The following is a 27532-nucleotide window of genomic DNA, read 5'->3' as shown; positions in this document are numbered from 1 at the left end:
CATTGGCGGGGCCAGAACAGAATAGAACAGATCATAGCCATGCTGAGAATGCATATATATAGAAAAATAGATTTCATAAATTATCCAGTCATATTTTACGGATTTCAGAGCATACAATATAATTTTCAAATAAAATTTTAACATGCTTGACCATTTTACTGAATACAAAACATATGTCAAAACTTGCCTCTTCTCGCTTAGCCCCTACTTCAGATAGGCGGATCAGGTTCACCTGTTTCAATTTAGTTAAATCTTTGTTACTTTCAGAGCTAGCAGAACTAAAAAAATAATACTATTGTACATGGCCCAACAGGGCCCAGAGTTGGCCTATAATGGGTATGACCCGATAGGGTCCATATCGGATACGGCCCAATGGGCCCGCATAGACTCGGCCCAATAGGGCCCCCAAGGTTGGCTTCTAATTGGTTCATTTATGCAATAAAATTTATTGCAGGGACTAATACTTAATTACAGGGTACTGTTCTATAATAAAACTTGAGTGAAGGGACTAAATAAATATAGTTGAGGACCTTTATGTAATAAATCTTTTCTATAGGGATTACATACAAATTACAGAAGGCCCTTTTTTTTGAAATAATATACCGCCAAGGCTAACCGCAAAATTTCATTTATTGGCCAAATGGGTTCGGGTTTCGGGTTCGAACCGGGCCCAAGTTGGGCCCGCCGTGAATAGAGCCCGTGAACAGGGCCCTTCTTCTTCCCCAAACCTCCACGGACAAGGGAAGAAGAAGAAGAAGAGGAAGAAAGGATCGGGGGGGGGGGGGGGGTCTAGGCGGCTAGCCTGGGTGGCGAAGGCCGTCGTTCGGTCGACGGCTAGTCGGCCGCTGCGGCGACGTGCGTGAAGAAGAGACCAAAAGTGGTCTCGATTTAGGGTCAAATAGAGGAAGAAATCAAGAATGAAGACAAGGAGGAGGGAGACTCACCGGCGGGCAACGGAGGCGGTGGAGAGGAGGGATCTCAGCAAAGCGGGTGCTCAATCCGGCGATCAAGTGGTGGCGGCGACGACGTTTCCCGAAAGGGAAGTAGATCCCAAAACAGGGGAAGGCATGGATGGTGATGGTGGTGGATCCGGCGGCACGCCAGCCACTTGGGAGGCAAGAGCAGAGAAACGAGAGGGAGAGGAGAGGGAGGAGAGGAGGATGAGGAGACGAAGGAGAGGGAGGAGGGCTCGGGTGATCTCCAGAGGTGGAAGAATGGGGGTTTTATCGCCCCATTTCAACAGCTATCCGCCGCGATTTTCGCGGCGGTGGGGCGAGATCAGTGGCCGCGGGGTGGACGGGAAACCACCGCGGTGTAGCCGCGGAGTGTCCGCGGCGTCCTTGTGCCCGAAGAAGTCGGAGGGGATCGCGTCTGCGATCCCCTGTTCTGCCCCTTCCAAAAGGGGCGTTGGGCTGTATCCCACACATACACACATCCATATCACACAAGTCATTCAACTTGCCTATAATGTGATGTAGATTTTTATTTTGTTGTTAGGAAAAGGGAGAAGGATTGATCCAGCATAAGATGCAGCCAACATGTATAATGATCAATTAGACCATGTCAAGTCTTGAAGGAGCCAGCGAATTTACGGTTTCGCTAGAGTTTCTCATACATTTTTATTTGAGATAATATCAAATTTTAATTACATTTCTACATTTGTAATAGAATAATTCTATTATATTTTCTTATAGTCAAGTCCTATTTTGAGCGATTCTATATCGGATTTAATGTTCGAATTAGAATTAGGATATCATATTCTATAAATATGCACGCAATACATTATAAGAGATAGTCTTTGAGATATTAATATTTTTTTCAAAAAAATTATTTACTAAGTAAATTTTTTTTTTGATTTAATTTTGTTCTATTTGCGTATTGATCTCATTGATACAATCACCTCTTTTATTTTATTTTCCGCCACACCGGGACTCATCCTACCGCATAACATCGCTCTTCAGTTTTTATATATCACATCCCACTATATTTTTAAACATGCGTACACGACATGTCAAACGTACGTAATTCATGCTTTCAAGACTGGGCCAGATTGGCGGAGACCAGACGCTCGGAAATTTCCTCGGTCTCGGTCAGGCTTCCCTTCCCGGTCCTGGTCACCTTCTTCCGTGCATCGATAAAAAACCAACAAAAAGTAAACGAAAGAACCGGGGAAGCCGAAGCGGAGACTAGAGAGGCAGACCATACCGTCCATCAAACACTCCACCCACGTATATAAAGTGCCAAAATGATCGCGCCTCTGGAATCACCGCGTTCATCGCTCCCTCCATCTCCCCTCCACTTCCGAATCCAAAAAGAAAGAAAAGGAGAAGATACAAATTTAGAAGAAAGGCACAAGGAGAGATAGAGCGAAATACAGAGAAGAAAAAGAGAGGGAGACGAGGGTTCGGCGATACCCTTTCCTTTTTCTTGCCACACCACCCCTCCCACCTCTAGTCGAGGGCGGTGGGCGCAACGGAGCCCATTTCTTCTCCCATTTCCCCTCGCCTCCTCTGACCTCCACCTTCAATAAAGATCCATCCAGGAATCGTGGATTGGACTGGTTTGAGTTGGATTTTCTTGATCGAGAGGATATCAAAAGATTCTGAATTCTTGTCTGTCTTTTTAACAATTTTCCCCTTTCTTGCGGGCTGAATCCAATGTCGGCTGCTGGAATTGTTTGCAAGAGAGGCAGGGCTGCGTTGGGATTCCATTCGAGGTCCGGGTGGGCAGCATTGACGGGCGGGAGTCCCCACAGCCTCTTGCCGTCCGATCGTTTTTCATTCCCCAGCGTTTCTTCCTCCGGGGATTCACAGCGTTGCATCTCTCAACTCGTCAAGGGAAAGAGGGCCTTCCTTCTTGATACTTTGGCGCTGGTAGTTTATCAGTTTGCCCAATGATCTTCAATTTTTTTGGGTAATAGTATGAGAGGAATGGTTTTTAGATGCACTCAAGGTGTTTAATGTTTTGTAGTTTAGAAGATTGGAGGCGCAGGGAGTCCTATCAAAGCATGCGGAGGCAATCACATCTACTATTACTCAAGTTTTGAATGATAGCTTGGATAATGTGGCCCAGACCTTCGTATCCAAGGGAGAGATGCAGAAGGTTTGAGATTTGATGTTTTTTGGGTGGTGGTATCTTGGGTTTGGCAAATTCTTATTTATTATTGTGGTTAATTAACCTTTTGTGCAGAGTGAGATGACTCAGGATTCCAATCTCTCGAAATTCAAGTCCCAGGTGCAGAGTTCCCAAGTATGATAACCTTTCCTTTCTTTGAGTGTGCTTTCTTTAAGATCTTGTATGTATTTTATTTAAGCAATATTATTAGCCTTGTATGAATGGAACTAGTTCTAGATCGATATTATGTCAATTTTGAGTTTTGCAATGATCTATCATTTATTGTTTTGATGAAAATGAGCAAATATGGCAGAACCTCTTAATACACATATTAAATTTTTGACACTCTACCCAGTTATCACTAATATTGCAACGTAAATGAAGGAAAAATAAAAGAGTTTGGTGATTGATACTTCTGTTTTAAGTTCTATATTGAGGAGAGCAGGAGCACTAAACTAGTATAGACTTGATATTGCAAGTGGAGATTAATTTAGGCCTTCTTATAATAAGGTGTGATGGAGAGTACATTTTGATTAATTAATAAATTTCCACAGGCTGAAAATATCAAATGAAAAAGATAGTGCTAAGTTTAAGAATGGAGTTAATACAAACGTATTCCATATTAGTATCAACTCTTTTAAAAAAGATCTGCAACACAGCAACCTTTATTGGAACATAAGGAAAAATATAACATGACATATGATAGATATAAAACTTCATTAATTAAGTAGGCTAGGTGCCTACCTGCTTATTTGCTTGCCATATCCCAAAAGTTAGTAGTGAAGACTCTCGCTTTATGTTCTATGGAAGAGAGGAAGATGGCAAGAAATCTTCATTGAAATAAAGTTTTGATTTTCACACTAATATAACATCATTGCTAAAGTCTATTAGGATGCCAAACAATACTAGAAGGACAAGAGTGTTCAAAGAAATAAAGTTTTGATTTTTCACACCGGTATACATCATTGCTAAAATCTGTTAGGATGCCAAACAACATGGGAAGGCTAAGAGTCTTCGATGAAATTATTCCAAAAGTTAACTCAAGCTAACCAAGCTCAGGAGGAAACCAACTGCCATTAACTTGATCCATCTTTGAGAGCAAGCGTTCCCTTTAACCACAGCTTTGTTGTTATTGGTAAACTTAGTCAGTTAGCCTCCTTGCACATTTGCACCTATAATAAGTTTAAAAGAAACAAATATTTCTAGGTATCTTCAAACTTTTAAGTTCTATGGTGGCTTAACTAATTTGCGAGGGCAGGGGGCGGCGGGGAGGGTCAGAACTTAGGTATGATTTGGCAAGTCTTCTAGTTCCTGAAGTAATGTGCTTCCCTTCTTCCCTCAACAACAATACATGTGAGAACATGATATAGTACACAATTATACTTATTAGTTTTTTATTCATTAGAGGGTGAGCATGTAAAATTTAACTCTTTGAATTAAAATCTTTGCTCAAAGGTTTAACAGACTTTCCCCAACGAGCTATGTCATTGTCCTTCCGAAGTATACACTTCCCAAGTTATTCTTCGACCAATAGAGCAAGTACCTATACCTATCAACTTGCAAGTCTAGGTATCATAGTGGGATCTTATCTTGCTTGAACTTACCTTGGCCATGTATGGAGTATCAATTGTTAGATTTTGATTATAAAAGTCAACACAATTGTTCTATTTAGTCTTTTTGATTTCAGTTATGCTGCGAAGCTAGTCCTGCATTTATGTGAAAAGGCATGAATGATCATGCTGTAGGGTGAGTATCTCTATGTGGATACTTAATTGGCTTTCTTTTTGAAAAACTAAAGGTCATTTTCATTGCTTATGTAGCGTTCGAGCGTGGCATTAGTTTAACAAAGGAAAGACAATGATGTGAGTGGAACAACATATCACTTGATTGAGATGATATGTTGAAGACAATGGAGAGAAAATAAAGAGAAATAGTTTTTAATTTGGGAATATTGGTTTTTTTTTTCTCTGGATATTCTATTGTTATGTGCATTCTCCCGTGACTTAGTGAAGTTCATTATTTAGAGTTTTGAATTTTAACTGAGCGAGGTTAAGCAAGCTTTTGTGAAGGGAGGACTAGATTCTGCTGCAAGAGTTTCTATTGTTTTATGGCACATAAAAAGGTGCCCATGCCAATCATAATGTCTTAATTTGGTTACATATGCATTAACCATAATCTCCACCCCACCACTAGGATTTTTTTCTTAAAAAGTAAGGGTGCAACATCACACTAATTCCTTACTTAAGCATTTAAGCTGTTTTGATTGATGAAGATGAGATCTAAGAGCCAAAACCTAGCTCCCATCATATGGGTTTAGTTCCATGAATTCCTATTAGCCAGTCATTCCAACTAGAGTTACCTATTGTGTTAATTCAAGTTTCTTTAATTCTTTTTTCACTACTTCCTTTCTAATTTAGGTAAAAATTCTAATACTGAATAGATTATCAGAAATGACCTTTTTTGAACCTGTGCATTTGGGAAAAATTTTATCGAATTTAATCATACATTAGATTAGTAATAAAGCACTAATTCTTTCCTTAATGAGCATCTTTATTTTATATCCAGCAACATGGCATCAACTAATCACAAACAGATGCTTCAATTTCATAAGAAGAGGTTTAAATCACTATAACATTAGGAATAAGATATGAAGAGGCACTTTCAAATTTGAAAATGTTGAACTATCTAACATGACAAATAGATAACGTTAATAGATAACGTTCATAGTGAAGAGGTTGACAATTCGTATAGTTCATCTCCAACATTTTTAAGATTGAGAGCACAATTTGAACAATTAAGGGAGTCAATTGAATTGGATTGTGATCAGATTGCAGATTGTCATATTCTTTCATATTTCTGTTTTGCGTTAAATAAAGAATACTAAAGAAGGAAGGTTTGAAATGCCATATAATGCTGAACACAATCATCCAACTATAAATGAATGCAAGTTTCCGCTAAGCATTAGAGAGGGAGTGGTACTGCACGCCATGTTGCCTTGTATCAACCTGTATTGACATGGGTGTATCCTCCGTGCCAGTGAACTGAGTAGATTTGTTGCATGCAATGTTCTGTATATTGTACTAGTACATGACCTACATGGCCCATAGCGAAATATTTCAAACTTCCTTACAATAATATGAAAAGCAAGAAGCATGATTCAATTGTAGTTTGAATAATTAATGGGTTAGATACTAGCATAATTAGACTTTCCACCCTATCTCGACGTACTTGTGTCGACACGACAAGGCGCAGGTATCTGTATGCGATATGAATCTAACATATCACCAATACCATTAAACTAGTTGTCTTAGAAACTGAGGGTAGAGATGGAGAAGGAGAGAGAATGTAGGTGGATTTCTTGAATAAACCTGAGATAGAGGTAGGAGAGAGACCAAGAGAAGGGGTTGTGGGGCACCCACCTGGATGAGTTGGGCTGTTTGTGTCTTGATTAGGTTGACAATGTTGACAGTGGATAGAGGAGATCTATAATTGATGAATTCGCTTGAGTGAAGATAAGAGGCCATGGTATGGTTTGAAAGAGACGAGATAGGGGAATAGGGAAAGACATAAGATTAGAGTTTGGTTTAATAAGAAGATATAACTCGCATGAGCTCGAAGGAGGCATTATGGCTTATTGTGATTGCATTCATTTAATTGGATAGATTGAGTGCTAGTCACTATTTCACATATAACTCATTATTCATAGGTTGTTGATTCGAATATCCTCTCCAAGCCTTTTTTTTTCTAATTGCAATTTATTTTCTGTCCTTGCTTGTGTATAAAACAAGGACTAAGTTTGTACAAAATGTGCATAGCTGTGTATACAGCAAGTGCCTATGCAACATGTACTAAAAGCTAAACAAAACATGGTTAAAACAATGTGGACCCATGTACTTGTTGCCAGTTTTATATTATTTTCACTTGAGTCCCTGTATTTTAATATTTGGGAATAAGAAAAATCCAACCTCTACATAACTTGCGGCTGGCACTCAATTCCAACCTCTCCATATGTACACACATCCATGCACACATGCATGCATACATACGTGCATACATATGTATGTACGTATGTATGTACATACATTATATATCATGTCCAAGAAATAGGCACCATGTTTGTTAGTTATTGAGTATTGTTAAGTGCCCTCAAACACCATGTTTGATTATTGAACGTAGTTAAATGCCATCATATAAGTCCATAGGATTTCTAAATTTGACCTAATATGTCTGTAGACATGGACTTACTTAGGACTGAAAAAATATATAAAATTTGTCATCACCACCATCATTTGTTGAGATATTTGATATGCAAAATTGCCATTTCTTTGGTTTCCTGATGAGCGAAGTTTTTCCCCTATCCATCAATTGAACTTACAAATAAACGGGATGCTAATATAAACATGAACAAGGCAACAAAATGCATCAACCCAATTCAACTTTGAGGTGGAAAATTATAGAGGATGGCAGAAGAGATGTGAAATCAATTTTAGGTCTTAGATCTGAAACAACTAGATCACTTTTCTTTTTAAGTTGAAAACTCTAAAGAGTTTGCTAATACTATGTTTTCAAAGCTTATTGATGATGATCTGGTTATCATAGAAGTCAGAAAAAGGACCCTAAAATTGGTGGATGATCTAATTGCTTTCATATGTAATGACATGACCTGGATTTGGATCTCACAATCTGATGGATCATGGATTTGGTTCTTACAAATCTGATGGATCATATATTTTATGATCCAGATCTTATGTTCCAAGTCAATCCTCATCCAGGGGTCTGCTGAAGACTATTTTGATCATGGAATGCCGTACCGGTACGGCGGACCTTGATTTTGATCCATATTGTATGATCTGAATTGCATATTTTAACTTCCTGACATACTGTTCATCTCTGTAGTATACGTATATCTGAAATTTTATTTCATTTATATAAGAAGAAAACAATGGCCTATGATTTTGAAGAATAAATTACATAACTTGCATGCAATGAAGGGCTTAAAATACTTAAAAAACCAACAAAATAGGGCATTCGATTAGGAAGCTATAGTTTCGAAATTTCAAGGAAAGCAAAATTCTGGTTTGAAATTTTCTATTGACCTAACAAATCAAGATAAATGGTTTATGGTTTGATTGATGTTTTATGGCATCATGGAGCTGGTTAAGTTATAGATTGCTGATTTTGAATACAAGGTTGGAATTTGAAAATATGGGATAACAATGTGTTGTTTTTTCATATAGATGACAATTTGCATTTATTTGAAGCTCTAATCATATGCCATCCTTTAAGAACTCCATGAGTTCTAATCAAGGTCCGCAGTACCATAATTAGCATCCATGGCGGTAGGCCGACAGTATAGTACCATGCTGTGCCGTTTCGGTGTGTATCAATAAGAAAAACCGGTGAAGGAGCGGGAGAGGGAGAAGGAGAGAGAAGAAGAGAGAGGGGAAGGAGGGAGAGGGAGAGGGAGGAAGAGTGAGAGGGAGAGGAAGAGGGTGGCGGAGAGAGAGGCAGAGAGAAGGTGAGAAAGCGCTTTCGAAACCCTCTCTCTCCGCCTCTCTCTTTTTGCTGCCCTTTTCCTCTCCCTCTCTCCCTCCCTCGTGATTTCTCAAATTGAGGGGTAGAACCGTACCGGTCCACCCTTGGTACGAGTTGATATGCCCTGAATCGGGTGGTTCCGGGCAATATAGCCAATCTTGGTTCTAATCATGGTATGCGTACTGTTGCTGGTGGTCCAAACCGAGAACGATTGGCACAGCGGTGTGAACGGGGTTCCCTTTGAGTTGCTTTGGTTACGCTCCGCCCTCCGCCGTGAAACCTGCAAGCAAGCCTCGCACCACCACCGGGGTAGTGGGGGCCCTCCAACGATCAAGTCAGAGGAGATCGAAGGAGAAGGAGAAGGAGAAGGTAGCAGGTGAGATGATACTCTGGAAGATATATCTTACCCTCCCCCTTCCCCTCCAGCCTCATATATATCAGGCTGGGGGGTTTTTCCGGGGATTCGTCATCGTGTGGCACGATGGGGCTGCCACTGACATGGCCGTTACAGGGCGTCGTGGGGCAGCGCTGGGTACAGCCATGGCAGGACATAGTGGAGCTCCGCTTTGTACGGCTGTTACAGGGGATCGTGGGGCAGCGCCGGATACGGCCGTTGCAGGGAGTAGTGGAGCAGGGGGCCGCGGCGTGCCTCAGAGGAACAGTCTGTTGTTGTCGAGAGATTGCCGACTCGGGGTCGGATTGCTGGATCAAGGGGCAGCCGACTCGGGGTCGGGCTGCGGAGCCGAAGATATCCGACCCGAGGTCGATTGCTGGATCAAGGGGCAGCCGACTCGGGGTCGGGCTGCGGAGCCGAAGATATTCGACCCGAAGTCGGATTGCTGGATCAAGGGGCAGCCGACTCGGGGTCGGGCTGCGGAGCTGAAGATATCCGACTTGAGGTCGGATTGCTGGATCAAGGGGCAGCCGTAGTCTTCCTGGGCGCGCGTGCCGGTCACGTGGGGCATGGTGGCTAAGTTCCCCCGTAACACGTACCATACCAAATCGGACGGTACCAGACATACCGTACCGTACCAGTTTGGTACCCATATCGGTGGCGTACCGACCATCGGTACGCCAAAAAAATTCTGTACTATACTGTACCGACACTATGCTAGTGTGGCATTGGTACGGAGTTCGGTACTAGTACGATAAACCTTGGTTCTAATCATCATGACTCAAGGGATCACCATTTTGAAGATCAATGTGTCATTAATCATGCTTGTGCTAATCAAGGGCTGACAAATGGATATGGGATACCATGCCAACACTTGGCAGTTATCAACACCGAGAGATTTTTATTTTTGGGTGTCAAAATATTCATAATTAGCACATGAAGATACACTATATTATTGTATATCTTTTTAACATAAACTGATTTGAACTGTATTTTATTTACGTAAAGACATGTTTTACACAATTTATTTTGGTTAATACATACAAAAATTGGATCATCAGTCATCCCATTGTTTCTAGAAACAACCACCTAGGTATCTGAGTTAATTTTTTGCATCATATTTGAGCTTGGAGGACGAGATTGATTTGTGAATTAGTATTGAAGAAGTATTGAATGTTGCTAACTTGTTACATCCTATCAACCATTTACATTTTATTTCATATGTGAAGTTTCATTTTTGGATCAGAACTTCATTTCAGATTTCTTCTTATGTTTCTCTTCAGCTAATCATTTTTAATCATTTAATCATTCTTGATACAGGGCTGATTGATGATTAACACAATATCATTAATTTATCATGCAAATTAACAATGCACAATTATTTTTACAGACAACATACTGTAGGTGTTGTATGCATTCCCCTTTCTTTTTACTCACCTAATCCTGGGCTGCTTTGGTGCTCCCTTTTGTCTATTTTTTTCTCTTAATGCTCTCGTTTTTCTCTATCTTTTTTTTTTTTATAACTCTCATGAGAATTATCTGCAATTAACCCAAACTGGCTAATCTGAAATTAGTCTTAGAAAATTCTGAATCCAGCTATTCTTTGTGGGGCTGCATCAAAACCCCTTAAGCTGCATTTGGTTTCGGAATAAATTTGGATGTGATAAGAAAAAAACTATCCAAGTATTGTAGAAGGGATGGGCCTATTCTACGAGATAAGGGTCTTTTTGATGTTTGGTTGGACGAATAAGTGGGAAGCTGTTGCCCAGAGATGGTCACCCAAGAGGGGGGTGAATTGGGTGTTTTAAAAGCTTTTGACTAATTAAAAATAAAACACACGAATATATGCACTAAAGTAAAGAAGGAGGAATAAGAAAGGTCAATCGCAAACACAAGGTTTTATAGTGGTTCGGAGCTTCCACTGCTCCTACATCCACTCCCCAAATCACCTTTGGGAATTTCCACTATAATCCAAGATTACAGTACGGTAGTTTTGCGAGTTCACTACCCAACTCGTTGTTTTACACCGGGCTCACAACAAACCCTAAAACCCCCAATTTCACTTAGGCTTGGGACGCCTTTCCCTTGTTCCAAGTCCCTTGACTGGAACAAGCACCACAATGAAAGAGTTTACAAAGGAAAAGTAAAGCTCTAAAAAGCAAATATGACAATTATGAACAATAGAACCCGGAAGAATCCTTTTGCCGTTGGAAGCGTGAGAAATGTTGATTCTTCCGATGTGGACCGCGTAGGGTTGAGTGTGAGCTTTGAATCCCGAGCGTACGAGAGAGGTTGAGCTTGAAATCACTTGGGAAGCTTGAAAACACTTGATTTCTTCACTTGAATGCACTCACTCCCTTGAACTTTTCTTTCTTACTTTTCTCTTGAATGATCTAACTTTGGGTTGGTGAAGAGTTGTTGAGAAGCACTTAAGAGGTCCCTTTTATAGCCCAAAAAAGCAAATATAGCCGTTAGAGACAAAGTAAAAAGGATTTGAAATTCAAACCAAACCTGAAAAGCTGTCAGTCGCGTCCCAGGCGCTCCGGGGACGTCTCCGCTTCAATGAGAGACGTCTCGGCTACAAGATTTTACTTTTTACGTTGTCTGGGGTCGACTCGGCACTTTAAGGGGACGTCTCGGCTTGTTTGTACTTTTTGAATAGGGACGACTCCGCTGCTTTGGGGACGACTCCGCTTCTTTATCTCTGAAAAACATGTCCTCTGGAATTCCCTGAGAGAGTCGACTCCGCTCCTTCAGGGGACGTCTCGGCTTGTTTGCACTTTATGCATGGGGACGACTCCGCTGTCTCAGGGTCGACTCCGCTTCCTTATCACCGAAAAAACCATTCTCTGGAAAACCCTGAGAGAGCCGTCTCCGCTATCTTGGGGACGACTCGGGAAGTCTCCTTTTTACTTGCGGGGACGACTCCGCGTACAGTGGGGACGTCTCGCGCATATCTCTTGAAAATTGCCTTTCTGCCGCCACTGAGAGAGTCGACTCCGCTACTGAGAGAGTCGACTCCGCTAGCGCGGGGACGACTCGGCAGGTGCCGGGGACGTCTCCAAGTGTCCCAGTTCTTCCTGTTTGTGCCAGAGACGTCTCTGAAACTATCCGGAGACGTCTCGGCTGTCCCTGATCTGTTTTCTTTAACTCAAAATATTCTTCAATAAATTCATAAAAATTATGGGAACTTGCCTAGACATTTCTTAACAATATTCTCAATTAATCACATGAATTCCTCAATTAAATTGTTAAGATAAATGGAATTATACTCTAGTGTTTTGTATTCATCAAAATCCATTAGGGGGTCAACAATCTCCCCCTTTTTGATGATGACAAAACACTGAGTATATGCAAAAATTTGAAGTTTAAACATATACACAGTATTTGATTAGATGTACAAGTATAATGTTTTGATTAGAGCTAGATACAGTGTGCATAATTGCATGGGATTGAACTTTATAGCTCTTAAGCAATTTTAGCATATCAACTGAATTTGAATCAAGTTAAAATGAAATATTGATGCTGAATTTGAATCAAGTCAATATTCTTCAAATTTATCTTTTCTAAATCAACTTTGGAGTATGATTATAAATTTTGCATTCCATATTCAATATCCATATTGGTTCTTTCTATATATCTACTCCTGGTTCTTTCTATATATCTACTCCCCCTTTCAATTATATCTACTCCCCCTTTCAATATCTCCATATTCAATATCTACTCCCCCTTTTTGTCATCAACAATGAAGGGGACAAATTATCATTAGGTGCTTAAAACTCAATTCATAGTATAATATAATTAACCACACAAGGATATTCAAGTTATCTTTATTAAAGAGTTCAGCATTCATTTTACTCCCCCTTTGATATTCAGGTTGTGCTCCCCCTGTTTCATATGCTTTGATAAGTTGTGCCAAATTTGAATACATAATGTATATTATGAGATTCTTATGACACATCAAGAGGCACATTCATATTTACATAGACAGAGTTGGAAATGTACACAGGGTTGCAAAAGAAATTGTATGTCATTCATATGTCACTGTAAATCTTCGAAGTCAGTACATAGTCAAAAGAAGAAATCATTACAAGTATTGATTTCTAATACAAAAAGTGTTTCAAAACAGCCTAGGATTTACAAAAAGAAGAGCCTGCAAAATGTCCCTCATCGGCGACGTTGCTCATGGGCCCTACCAGCTGTATTTTGTTCATAAACCTTACAAGCTGCATCTATGAATGCATTGATGGAATCCATGAGGGTCTTAAATTGATCTCCCTGTGACTTGTGGAAACCTGCCACAAGTGCTTCAAACTCTATGGTTGCCATTTCAATTCTTCCTCTGAGTTGGGCAACCAAGGTGCCCACGTTGCCATCTGGTTTTGTCAGCTCTTTGAGACTCTTGGAAATGCTCCTCAAGCTGTCCTTGAGCTCTATTGATCTGATGGTTTGGGTGGCACCCACACCCATTATTTCTTGTGTTGTAGCTTCAATTTGACTTCTAATATCCTTCATCTCTTGTAGAAGCCCTTCATGTGAAGCTCTGATGGGGGCCAACTCTGTAGAAATCATGGATCTCATCTCCTCCCTCATCTGCTGGCAAATGGCAGATGCTAAGGTGCGCATCTGATCCTCTGACAGGAAGGTGGGCCCACTAACTGGAGGAGGTGGTGGCATGGATGTGGAAGGTCCAGCTGAGCTGGAGGGTATATCAGGGATATCCAAGTGGCTAGGCGGAGGAGAGTGATGGTCAGACTCATGATGTGGGTTCTCGGGCTCTAGGATTTGGGCTTTTCTCTTTGGTACCTTCACCCACGACCCATCTATCTTATGAAATTCCATTCTTCTCATTGTGCCCTCATTATAATAGTCGGTGTTTCTCAAGGGCTTTACAGGTTCATTTGTTGGAATGGGAACTTTGAAGTGTTTGAAAACTAAGGTAAAGATCATGCCGTAGGGTAAACTAAACCTAGAATACCTATGACATAGGGCAATGTAGTTTAGCATAAGTCTAGGGAGGTTTAGGGGTATCCCTAGTAGGATATGGTGCATTATAACTAAATCTCGCTCCGAAACAAAATCGAAGCGACCGGTTTTGGGAAATAGGACCCGGTTGACAATACTTAAAAGAAGTCTCATCTCTGCATTTAGGTCCTGGGAATTGACAACATCAAGAGGGCCGCAGTCCTCTCTTCCTAAAAGTAGATTTAGGGCTGATTCCCTTTGGGGATGTGAGGTTGGAGCCTCACCGTCCTTAGGGATTTGTAAGACAGTGGATAGGACATCTTCATTGACTTCTACTAATGTCCCTCGGACATATGCAGTGTACCCTATGTCCCCTAAGGCCATATTGCTAAAAAGTTCTCTAACTAGGCCGGGGTAGGTCGAGGTATTGAGGGTACAAAAGTGCTCCCACCCTTGGGCTCGGAGTCTCTCTCCAATAGAGAACCCCTCATGATCTAAAAATGAGAAATCTATGTACCTTCTGGTCGTGACTGTGCGATTTGCACAGGAAATAGTCGTGGTTGGCGGAGCAACCGGAGGAGACGGCGCGGAGGGTTCTTCCCGCCGTTCCTCACTGTCGGCCGCTGCCCTAGGTCACCTTCCACGGGTCGTCCTAGCCTTCTTTGGTGCCATGGATGCTAGGGTTTGTGATGGAGAGCAAACGGAGGCTAGGGTTTTTCGTTTTGGTCGGGGATGAAGGAGAAAGCTCGGGTCGGCTCGAGCTATTTCGACCTATTTTAAAAGCCCTCATTTGGTCTCCGAGACGTCTCCACGACTAAGGCGAGACGTCTCCCCTGGGGGGACGTCTCTGCGATTTGCCAGAGACGTCTCCGGCACTGAAAAATTTCAGACTAAATTCTATCTTCTCCCAATTTTTGTTTAATCACCCTAATCAACATGATCTCTTTTGATAAACTTAGAGTGAATTTGTTTGTGATCCTCCCCCTTAATGATACATCCTATAATAATTTGATAATAATTTTTGAATTATTAATATTGAAATGAGGAATGTTTGACCAAATTTCGAATACCTATGAAATAGGCTCTGAAAATATCTCCATGAAGAGTCCAAGGGAGGGTAACCATCCTCCGGAAAGTCAAACAGTTCGTCATTTAGCTTACATGAATTCATGTTTTCACTTATGTTTACCTTGAGGTTGATTACTAGTTTGCGCAACAAAACAATGCAATACAAGTTCAATTCATTTGCTAGGATCATACAAGCTCAAAGCATTCCTTAAGAAGTTGAATCTTTCTTTACAAAGGGGCTTTGTAAAGATATCAGCCAATTGATTTTCAGTACATACATATTCAATCATCACATCATTTTTTCAGCACATGATCCCTAATAAAGTGATGCCTAATCTCTATATGCTTTGACTTAGAGTGTTGGACATGATTTTTTGTTAAATTAATTGCACTTGTATTATCACATTTAATTGGTATATTATCCATTTTGATACCGAAATCTTCAAGTTGTTGCTTAATCCAAAGAACTTGGGCACAACAGCTTCCAGCTGCAATGTACTCAGCCTCAGCTGTGGACAAGGCAACTGAATTTTGTTTCTTGCTAAACCAAGAAACCAAATTGGCACCCAAGAATTGACATGTGCCACTTGTGCTTTTTCTGTCGAGTTTGCACCCAGCAAAATCAGCATCGGAATAAGCAATTAAATTTATGTCAGATTGTTTAGAATACCATAAGCCTACATTAGATGTCCCTACTAGATATCTAAAAATTCTCTTAACAGCTTGCAAGTGTGATTCCTTAGGACATGCTTGGTATCTAGCACACATACAAACACTGAATAATATATCTGGTCTACTAGCAGTAAGGTAAAGTAGAGAGCCTATCATACCTCTGTACAATTTGCAGTCTATACTTTTACCTTTTTCATCTTTGTCAAGCTTGCAACTTGAGCCCATTGGTGTGCTGATTTCCTTTGCATCCTTCATCTTGAATTTTTCCAACATTTTCTTGATGTATTTGGACTGACTGATGAAGATGCCCTCCTCTGATTGTTTTATTTGTAGCCCAAGGAAGAAGTTGAGCTCACCCATCATGCTCATTTCAAATTCTCCCTGCATAAGCTTGGCAAACTCTTGACAAAGACTGTCATTAGTAGCACCAAAAATTATATCATCCACATAAATTTGTACAAGCAATAAGTCATTTCCTTTTCTTTTAATAAAGAGGGTTTTGTCTACATTTCCTCTCTTAAATTTGTTTTCAATTAGGAAATTACTTAATCTTTCATACCATGCCCTAGGGGCTTGCTTAAGGCCATACAATGCTTTATGCAATTTATACACATAATCTGGATGTAAGTGATTTTCAAAACCTGGAGGTTGTCCTACATAAACTTCCTCCATTATATAACCATTTAAAAATGCACTTTTTACATCCATTTGATAGAGTTTAAAATTCATGAAGCATGCATATGCTAAAAGTAGTCTAATAGCCTCTAACCTAGCAACATGAGCAAAAGTTTCATCAAAATCTATTCCTTCCTCCTGATTATATCCTTTGGCCACTAGCCTAGCTTTGTTTCTTATTACTATTCCATCTTCATCTAGTTTATTTCTATATACCCACTTGGTGCCTATGATTGAAACATTAGGGGGTCTTTTCATTAGAGTCCAAACTTCATTTCTTTCGAATTGGTTTAATTCCTCTTGCATAGCATTCATCCAATTATCATCTTTTTCAGCTTCTTCTAGTGATTTAGGCTCTATTTGTGAAACGAAAGCAAGATAATTACTAGTGTTTCTTAAAGAGGATCTAGTTCTTATACCTTGTGAAGGATCACCAAGGATTAGATCCTTTGGATGACCATGTGCATACCTCCATTCTTTGGGAAGATCTTGATTTCTTGATGGAGGTTGATCTTCTTCATCTCGCTGATTTGTATCTTCTTTGATCTCATCCTCATGTTGTTTGTCTTGAGTGGAGAGTTCCTTCATTTGGTCTTCAAGTATACCTACATCACCATCTTCTTCTTTTCTAGAAGAATCTCCATTAGTTTCATCAAAGACAACATGAATGGATTCTTCAACAACGAGAGTTCTCTTGTTGAAGACCCTGTATGCTCTACTAGATGAGGAATAACCTAAGAAGATCCCCTCATCTGATTTAGCACTAAATTTACTTAGATTGTCCTTTCCATTGTTCAAAATAAAGCATCGACAACCGAAAACATGAAAATAACTTATATTAGGTTTCTTACTTTTTATCAACTCATAAGGTGTTTTCTTTAAGATGGATCTAACTAAAGCACGATTTAAGATATAACATGAAGTATTTATTGCTTCAGCCCAAAAATACTTTGGTAGATCCGATTCGCACAACATGGTACGAGCCATATCTGCTAGTGTGCGATTCTTCCTTTCTACCACCCCATTTTGTTGGGGTGTCCTAGGTGCCGAGAAGTTGTGATTGATACCATTTTCTTCACAAAATTTTTCAAAATACTGATTTTCAAACTCGGTACCATGATCACTCCTAATTGCTTTTAGTTTAAGATTGAGTTCATTTGAAACCCTATTATGAAACTTGATAAAAGCGGGAAAGGACTCATCTTTGTGTGCAAGAAATGAAACCCATGTAAAACGTGAAAAATCATCAACAATTACAAGACCAAATTTCTTACCCCCTAGACTAGCAGTTCTAGTGGGTCCAAACAAATCCATGTGAATTAGTTCTAAGGGTTTTGATGTTGAGACTATGTTCTTAGACTTGAAAGAACTTCTTGTTTGTTTCCCTAATTGACATGCAGCACAAATTTTATTCTTTTCAAAGTCTATTTTTGGTAGTCCTTTGACTAGATCCTTTGTAATTAATTTTGAGATTAAATCCATGCTAGCATGCCCTAACCTACGATGCCATAACCAACTAGTCTCATTGACTTTGGGATTCATGGCTACAAGACATTGGCCATCCTTCATGGTGAGATCATCAAGATCTACCATGTAAACATTTCCATGCCTATGTCCTGTGAGTATGATCTCATTATCAATTGGACTACTAATTATGCATAGTGATGATTCAAATGATACTTTAAATTCCTTGTCACAAAATTGACTTATACTTAATAAATTATGTTTTAGTCCATTGACTAACAATACATTATCAATAAATGAGGAGGGTGATATGGAGATTTTACCAACACCAATGATTTGACCTTTGGCATTGTCTCCGAATGTGACTACTCCTCCTTCTTTTGATTCCAAGGTGACGAAGAGACTCTTGTCACCGGTCATATGCCTTGAGCAACCACTATCAAGATACCACATTCTCTTTTTGTTTCCGGCTGCAAGGCATACCTGCAAAATGATCATGTGAAGCTCTTAGGTACCCAAGTTTTCTTGGGTCCTTCGTGGTTAGTGTGGTTGGTTCCCTTAGGCACCCATACTTTAGTTATGTTTTTAGCTTTCACAAATGTACTCTTGTTAGTTTGGATCTTTCTTTGAATACAAGAGTAGGCTTTATGTCCATTCTTCCCACAATGAAAGCATGTAGGTTTTTCAGTTTTTACATTTTTTGCTTTTACAAAGAAATTTTTTAGGTATTTTTGTTGTGTGTTAGTTTTATATCCTAATCCGGCTTTATTGAAAACAGCTCTTTGATTTGAAAGAATAAGATTTAATTTTTCAGAGCTTTGTGTGAATTTTTCAACAATTGGTTTGTACTTATGTACCTCATTCTTAAGATTCAAATTTTCTTTAACTAGTTCTTCCTTATCTTTTTTAAGGGATTCAACATTTTGTGCAAGTGAGGTATTATTATCGAGTAGGGATTTTACTTTTAGATTTAATTCCTTAATTAGTGTTTTTGCCTTTTCATTTTCAATGCTAAGTTTTGAATTTTTGATTTCTAGGTTAGTAGTGTTAATATTTTTAACGTTCTCCTTTTCAATTAATATGTTTTCAAAATCTTCCTTTAGTTTTTGATTGGAGGCTTTTAACTCTTTATTCTTTGCTCCTAACATACTACAATCACCCATAAGTTCTTGAAAAGCTTCATATAATTCTTCTAAAGTAAAATTTATAGTTGGGTTTTGACATACCTCGTCGTCTTCGAACGCCATGAAGCACAAATTGGCGGTCTCTTCCTTCTCTTCCTCGGAGGATGATGTGTCACTATCATCCCATGTTGCCTTCAATGCCTTCTTCTTCTCCTTTCCAAAATTCTTCTTTTGTTGAGGGCATTTGGAACGAACGTGTCCCGGTCTCTTGCAATCATAGCATATGATTGGATCTCTTTCTTTTTCCTTTTCTTTTTTCCAATCATTTCTCCCTCCAAATTTCTTTCTTGGGAAAGGTTTCTTTCTTCTCATGAATTTCTTAAACTTCCTTACTATCAAACCCAAGTCCTCATCTTGGCTTTCTTCTTCACTCTCACTACTCTCTTCTTCACACACACTTGAGGTAGCCTTGAGTGCGATTGTCCTTTTCTTCGGCAACTCTTCTTCATGTTGCTTCATTGTGAGCTCATGCGTCATCAATGAGCCCAGTAGTTGTTCTAATCCCAAAGTGTTGAGGTCTTTGGCTTCTACGATCGCCGTGACCTTTGCTTCCCATGCTTTCGGCAAAGACCTGAGAATTTTACTCACAAGTTCTGGGTTAGTATAAGATTTACCCAAACTCTTTAGACCATTAATTATATCGGTAAAGCGAGTAAACATGCATGTGATGGTTTCATTGGGTTCCATCTTAAACAACTCATACTTGTGAACTAGAATGTTCACTTTAGACTCTTTGACTTGATTTGTACCCTCGTGGGTAACTTCAAGCCTATCCCATATTTCCTTAGCGGAAATACATGTGGAGACTCTATTGAACTCATTTACATCTAGAGAACAAAATAATGAGTTCATGGCTCTAGAATTAAGTTGAGCCATCCTATCATCATTCTCATCCCAATCCTCCTCAGGTTTGGGAACTCGAATGCCATTAACCATGTGTGATGGTTCTTGTGGTCCCTTGACTATAACCCTCCACAAGGCATAGTCTTGTGCTTGAATGAAGATTCTCATTCTAGTCTTCCAATAGGTATAATTTGTCCCATTGAAGAGTGGAGGTCTATTGGTTGCTTGCCCCTCGGCAGGAACATTGTTAAAGGGTGTTGCCATCTAGATCTTTGGCTAAGACGGTTAGGTCTTTCAAGAAATACACAGAGCACCTGCTCTGATACCACTTGTTGCCCAGAGATGGTCACCCAAGAGGAGGGTGAATTGGGTGTTTTAAAAGCTTTTGACTAATTAAAAATAAAACACACGAATATATGCACTAAAGTAAAGAAGGAGGAATAAGAAAGGTCAATCGCAAACACAAGGTTTTATAGTGGTTCGGAGCTTCCACTGCTCCTACATCCACTCCCCAAATCACCTTTGGGAATTTCCACTATAATCCAAGATTACAGTACGGTAGTTTTGCGAGTTCACTACCCAACTCGTTGTTTTACACCGGGCTCACAACAAACCCTAAAACCCCCAATTTCACTTAGGCTTGGGACGCCTTTCCCTTGTTCCAAGTCCCTTGACTGGAACAAGCACCACAATGAAAGAGTTTACAAAGGAAAAGTAAAGCTCTAAAAAGCAAATATGACAATTATGAACAATAGAACCCGGAAGAATCCTTTTGCCGTTGGAAGCGTGAGAAATGTTGATTCTTCCGATGTGGACCGCGTAGGGTTGAGTGTGAGCTTTGAATCCCGAGCGTACGAGAGAGGTTGAGCTTGAAATCACTTGGGAAGCTTGAAAACACTTGATTTCTTCACTTGAATGCACTCACTCCCTTGAACTTTTCTTTCTTACTTTTCTCTTGAATGATCTAACTTTGGGTTGGTGAAGAGTTGTTGAGAAGCACTTAAGAGGTCCCTTTTATAGCCCAAAAAAGCAAATATAGCCGTTAGAGACAAAGTAAAAAGGATTTGAAATTCAAACCAAACCTGAAAAGCTGTCAGTCGCGTCCCAGGCGCTCCGGGGACGTCTCCGCTTCAATGAGAGACGTCTCGGCTACAAGATTTTACTTTTTACGTTGTCTGGGGTCGACTCGGCACTTTAAGGGGACGTCTCGGCTTGTTTGTACTTTTTGAATAGGGACGACTCCGCTGCTTTGGGGACGACTCCGCTTCTTTATCTCTGAAAAACATGTCCTCTGGAATTCCCTGAGAGAGTCGACTCCGCTCCTTCAGGGGACGTCTCGGCTTGTTTGCACTTTATGCATGGGGACGACTCCGCTGTCTCAGGGTCGACTCCGCTTCCTTATCACCGAAAAAACCATTTTCTGGAAAACCCTGAGAGAGCCGTCTCCGCTATCTTGGGGACGACTCGGGAAGTCTCCTTTTTACTTGCGGGGACGACTCCGCGTACAGTGGGGACGTCTCGCGCATATCTCTTGAAAATTGCCTTTCTGCCGCCACTGAGAGAGTCGACTCCGCTACTGAGAGAGTCGACTCCGCTAGCGCGGGGACGACTCGGCAGGTGCCGGGGACGTCTCCAAGTGTCCCAGTTCTTCCTGTTTGTGCCAGAGACGTCTCTGAAACTATCCGGAGACGTCTCGGCTGTCCCTGATCTGTTTTCTTTAACTCAAAATATTCTTCAATAAATTCATAAAAATTATGGGAACTTGCCTAGACATTTCTTAACAATATTCTCAATTAATCACATGAATTCCTCAATTAAATTGTTAAGATAAATGGAATTATACTCTAGTGTTTTGTATTCATCAAAATCCATTAGGGGGTCAACAGAAGCGATAAAGGGATGGAGTAGATTGCTTTTAATACGCTTCAGATTTGGTCGTGATATGGATTTAATGACATGGACAAAATTGACCTCCCGCTTTTGTATATTTAAGAGAGTGGATAGAAACAGGGGAGGGATAATATGGTATTTGGGCGATACGGTGGAATGGTAGTCCTGTGGAATTGGCTTATGATGCAAGTGGGAGGGATATCCTCTGAGGCATCATAAGGATGGAATAATCCTATCCTGTTGGCCCAAAATGTTGTTTGGGTTATCCCTGCACTTATGCAGCACCAAACACAACCTAAGGGGATAAGAATATTTGACTACCTTTCCTGCTCCTAAAGTGCATAACATGCCAATCAATTTTTTTTAAACGTTAGGCAGAAACAGTAATTAATTTTGCAGCTGATAAGGATGAACAAAAGAACACCCTATCTGTAAATGGTTTAACATTGCCAAACAAAAAGACCTGTTTAAAACCAGTAAAGGTGAATATTGAAAATGAGATATAATTTTTGACAACATATTTGCATTTTATGGGAAACACTACACCACATGTACATATGGAGGAGTTCAACATGATGATTGATATTGCTCTTACATATCTTTTTTCTCTAATCCAATAAAATGGTTCTATATTGGTATTGTAGACCAAATTGCGGGTCGTTTCTGACATTATTATTTGCGTTGAATACTGCATTTGATAGTGGTATTTTGATCTTTTGAACTGAATCATGCAATGCAAATAAAGGAACCATGATGTGTATTAAAAAGAAAAGGGTGATAAAATGATCATAATAAAGGACTGCACGACATTGTTGTTTTTGTGCTCTAGAATTGGGTCATGGTCCTCTATATTTGCAAGAAAGCCTTGGGATGAAACCTATATTACCTGATAAAGGTGTGTGAACTAGATTATGAACATAGAATTGTGCCTAAGAAAGGATTTAGGCTAGTATGATTTTGGTTTTTCAGTTTTTATCATGAAATATCCCTTGACAGTAAGTGCTTTAAAAATTTTTCCCAGCATACAATCACAAACCTGTTTTATCAAAGAAACAACTAGCTCTAATTATTCAACACTAGACTTTCCTTCTTAGGGTGATATGGCTTTTGAAATTCTACTCCTATATGCCTTCTTTCTATGCTTTCGGTTCTTTAGTGTTATCATATTCAATCTAGAATGATCTTGGTTAAGTTGAAGTTATAGCATTTAGGTTCCATATATCATGTTTCAGTAATTATATATGATCATGTGGCTCTTAAGATGACAATCACCATATAGGTGTTCTTTTTTCCGTTTTGGAAAACAGAAAGGAAAAAAGAACAACTATTTGCCTTTTATTGGACTTAGTGATCTAAATATCACTCCAAAATTAGTCTGCTCTCTATCTTTTTATCAGATTGTTAGGAGTCTATTAAGGATCTACTGGTGCCAAACTATGAGGGCTTCTGTGTTTTTTTTGTATTTTTTGTAAAGTTCATAAATGGGATGTAAAGGTGCTCGTACAAAGTCATTACTGGGTGCCTGTTAGGTCTCATATTAGTTGCTTATTTGCAGTCCTTAACCTCAAAATGGGGCTTAATTATGTGTCCAGCCAGTCCTTCAATTCAGAGTTTTACGGCTGCCAATTCTTTAAATGAGGGCTTCTGTATTTTTTTTGTATTTTTTGTAAAGTTCGTAAATGGGATGTAAGGGATGCTCGTACAAAGTCAATAAAATGGTTCTATATTGGTATTGTAGACCAAATTGCGGGTCGTTTCTGACATTATTATTTGCGTTGAATACTGCATTTGATAGTGGTATTTTGATCTTTTGAACTGAATCATGCAATGCAAATAAAGGAACCATGATGTGTATTAAAAAGAAAAGGGTGATAAAATGATCATAATAAAGGATTGCACGACATTGTTGTTTTTGTGCTCTAGAATTGGGTCATGGTCCTCTATATTTGCAAGAAAGCCTTGGGATGAAACCTATATTACCTGATAAAGGTGTGTGAACTAGATTATGAACATAGAATTGTGCCTAAGAAAGGATTTAGGCTAGTATGATTTTGGTTTTTCAGTTTTTATCATGAAATATCCCTTGACAGTAAGTGCTTTAAAAATTTTTCCCAGCATACAATCACAAACCTGTTTTATCAAAGAAACAACTAGCTCTAATTATTCAACACTAGACTTTCCTTCTTAGGGTGATATGGCTTTTGAAATTCTACTCCTATATGCCTTCTTTCTATGCTTTCGGTTCTTTAGTGTTATCATATTCAATCTAGAATGATCTTGGTTAAGTTGAAGTTATAGCATTTAGGTTCCATATATCATGTTTCAGTAATTATATATGATCATGTGGCTCTTAAGATGACAATCACCATATAGGTGTTCTTTTTTCCGTTTTGGAAAACAGAGAGGAAAAAAGAACAACTATTTGCCTTTTATTGGACTTAGTGATCTAAATATCACTCCAAAATTAGTCTGCTCTCTATCTTTTTATCAGATTGTTAGGAGTCTATTAAGGATCTACTGGTGCCAAACTATGAGGGCTTCTGTGTTTTTTTTGTATTTTTTGTAAAGTTCATAAATGGGATGTAAAGGATGCTCGTACAAAGTCATTACTGGGTGCCTGTTAGGTCTCATATTAGTTGCTTATTTGCAGTCCTTAACCTCAAAATGGGGCTTAATTATGTGTCCAGCCAGTCCTTCAATTCAGAGTTTTACGGCTGCCAATTCTTTAAATGAGGGCTTCTGTATTTTTTTTGTATTTTTTGTAAAGTTCGTAAATGGGATGTAAGGGATGCTCGTACAAAGTCATTACTGGGTGCCTGTTAGGTCTCATATTAGTTGTTTGTTTGCAGTCCTTAACCTCAAAATGGGGCTTAATTATGTGTCCAGCCAGTCCTTCAATTCAGAGTTTTATGGCTGCCAATTCTTTTAAAATGAGGAGTTCTAGAGCTCCTATTTATTGAGTGGTTTAGTCATGGGATTAGCTTGGTCTATTGTATCATCCACTTAGAGAGTCTGGTGGAAATAGGAACATTGTCCAGTTTATCCTGTTAATAGGCTCTATACTTTTAGGCTGGTCCTGAAATTGTACAAAGAGATCTTTACTTTAAGAAAGAAAGGCTGTGGGCCTCCTTCCTTTCTTCCTCTTTCTTATATTTCTATCATTCTGGATTCTTTTCTCTTTGCTCTTTACTCTTCTTTTTTCTCTTAATTCATTTCTTTTTCTTGTTGTATGTTTCCATCTTTTCCCTTCTCTTATTTAGTTTGCTGTACTGTTGTAACGGAATACAGGACGTTACTGCTGTATTTTGCTGAACATCATATCTGAACAATACTTCTATAGATCTCTCCTCTACTAGTTCTGTATTTAGGTTCAGGGCTCAATTCAACTTTGCTTACAATATCTGCTGAACTGAAGGACTAGGTTCTGTTACAAAATTCATATTGCTGCAGATCTGAAACAGTAAACAGTCATTTATTCAGGTATGAACCACAGCAGATCTGAAGTTCCAAATTATTTCAAGATCATCTCTTCATTGCACCATACCTAATTTGTTACTTAAACCCAGTTTAGAGTTCTAGAGGTAAGTGGCCTCACCTTTTGTTAGTCGTGATCATATTCAGAACATGATTGACACTGCTGCTCTTCTAAAAGGGGCTTTTCATGAAACTCCCATGGAAGTGCTCTGAAGAGAAGCACCTCTCTAGTTCGGCATTTGGTAAGTACAATTTACTCATTTCTTTTAACCTGGATAAAGCTGTTCATGCAAAATACTTCGTAGATTTGTTCTTGTTTATCCCTCTTTTTCCCCAGAGTTATACCACTTACTCCACTGATGCTGGAAAATTGTTCCCAAACCGCACAGGGATTTAGTGGCCCGTGTGGCAGTAGAAAAATTTAGGGACTCCATGTGGGACTTAGAAGATACTTTCTATTTGGTCTTTAATTTTTTATTAGGTATCAAGTTTCCTGAACTTTCTGATCTCTAGAGTTTCTGAGTTGTATGTGATTCAAATCAACTTGTATCTTGAATAGTTTGACAAGCGAACTGGCTTAGAGTTGCAAATTCTTATCAAATGATTGAGCTGCAGCACGGCTTTAGCTTTTAGTCAAGCTTTCTCTTGCTCTGATTCTTTATATCAATGTTTTGGCTGGTTGACTAATCTCAGATCAAGGATTATGCTCTACTTTTTGTTGATTGGAAAATGCATTCTGCTGCTTGTAGTTCTTTCTGGTGACATACAATATCCTGGGGCTAATAAGTAATTTCCATTAACGGCGACATCTTTGATTGGACAAAATTGCTTTTGGGTTTCAATCATTTCTTTGATTGCACAAATTGTAATCAAACTTGTACGATCTGCATAGCTTGTCAGACTGTTTGTTATACATTGTATCTACTTGAACATATTAGAAATTTCAAGATATAGCATATTGTATGTTAACAAGTTATCTGTTTCTGCATTATTGCATGCACTGTTTATTTCTTTAATCATTTTCTAAAGCTATTGTCATCTGGTTGCAGGAGCACCATTTTTCTTTGTTGCAACGCGAGACAGAAAAACTTAAGGGCGATATCGAGAAAATGCGGAGTGAGCTTAGGTCTAGTTTTCTTCATATTACGGCCAGTTTCATATCATGGATGTATGATTAACTGCATTTTTTTTTTGAGTGCTGGTTAAGTCTAAAATTCATTATTCTGGGACAGGTATGAGATCGAGAAAGTTACTGCAGGGCAACGCTTGGATCTAAACCTTGAAAGAGGGTAAGGGAATCTAAAAGCTTCTTATATCTAGCTTAATTGCTGTTATTTGAGTCTTGATTTCCTGTATAGTTTTGATGATACATTTTATTTGGTGATTAATGTATTGCTATATCTTGGGCCCTTCAATGAAAACTGTTCTGTCAATCGAGAAGAGGCTTTCTAAAAGAAAAAAAATAAACAAGGAAATGGCAAATGTCTCAAGTTTTCCATTCAGGATAGCAAATGTCTAGTCCGGGTAGAGCATCTGGATCCAACCATAAGCAACATTCTAGTTTTAGAGCCAGATCTGACTTGTTGGATCTGGTTGACTCAGGTGGGGTCTAGCTAGAATTCTTCTTTTATTTAGGTTGGCCCTGGTCGTATATGATTTTATATATATAGTCAATGCCTTCCCATTTAGAATTAACAGTTTGTTTACCTCAAATTGTAGTATAAGCATGACTCCTTTATTCTTAACTGAACTAATAAATGCAGGCGCATGCGTGATGAATTGGCCAAGCAAAATGCTGAAACTACTCATCTCACGAGCAAGCTTATTCGGGTGAGGTTTGCTAGATAGGAAGGAACATGGAAGGTTTATGTCTTTTATGGTCGGTTGTTTTAACTTGAGTATTCTGGTATTTCTTGCAGGAAATCCATGCATTGAGGGCCCGGTTGGAGGCAGCAAAATATGATGTTATAAAATACTGCATAGGTACCCTTGTGTCAATATCTGCAGTTGGTCTGGCCATTGTCCGCATTCTGATGTAAAACCTTTTTTTTTTTTTTAACCATAGCCAATGAAACGACACGAAATGTTTTTTTGTTTCTGACAATATGGTTGCCAAAAGGCTGTAACATTTTCTAGAAACTTCTCAATGTTCTTACAAGATGTGCCTTGAAGAAGCAGTTCATTGAATTTAGTTTGCAATATTCGTTCAATGTGGTTACCACTTATCATAATTACTTTGGATTTAATTTGCAAA

General features: G+C 39.2%; 1 protein-coding gene across 3 annotated transcripts; it reads left to right on the top strand.

Moving 5' to 3' along the window:
• Positions 1-2135: 2135 nt before the first annotated feature.
• On the top strand, positions 2136-27532 carry LOC103697552 (putative CCDC90 family protein C3H1.08c, mitochondrial). Of its 3 annotated transcripts, none has more exons than XM_039118809.3 (7): positions 2136-2873; positions 2971-3102; positions 3190-3249; positions 26328-26404; positions 26511-26567; positions 27042-27108; positions 27198-27532. In XM_039118809.3, exons 1-7 carry the CDS (start codon positions 2658-2660, stop codon positions 27315-27317), a joined length of 729 nt encoding a protein of 242 aa, XP_038974737.2. In that variant the 5' UTR covers positions 2136-2657; the 3' UTR covers positions 27318-27532. The 3 variants fall into 3 exon arrangements, with proteins under 3 accessions (XP_038974737.2, XP_038974738.1, XP_088569223.1); XM_039118810.3 differs by having other exon boundaries at positions 2137-2873; positions 2976-3102; XM_088713097.2 differs by having other exon boundaries at positions 2734-2873; positions 2953-3102.

This window comes from Phoenix dactylifera, chromosome 16, assembly GCF_051530095.1.
Source record: "Phoenix dactylifera cultivar Ajwa chromosome 16, Ajwa_hap1_PhDact_Kaust_v1.1, whole genome shotgun sequence".
Taxonomy (NCBI): domain Eukaryota; kingdom Viridiplantae; phylum Streptophyta; class Magnoliopsida; order Arecales; family Arecaceae; genus Phoenix; species Phoenix dactylifera.
This window is presented reverse-complemented; position numbering and strand designations above follow the sequence as displayed.

Bases quoted from the DNA above. Each gene is read 5' to 3' on its own strand.
- LOC103697552 (XM_039118809.3), top strand. From the start codon at position 2,658: ATGTCGGCTGCTGGAATTGTTTGCAAGAGAGGCAGGGCTGCGTTGGGA. The intron at 3,103-3,189 runs GTTTGAGATTTG...CCTTTTGTGCAG, and splicing joins CCAAGGGAGAGATGCAGAAG to AGTGAGATGACTCAGGATTC. The intron at 27,109-27,197 runs GTGAGGTTTGCT...TATTTCTTGCAG, and splicing joins TCACGAGCAAGCTTATTCGG to GAAATCCATGCATTGAGGGC.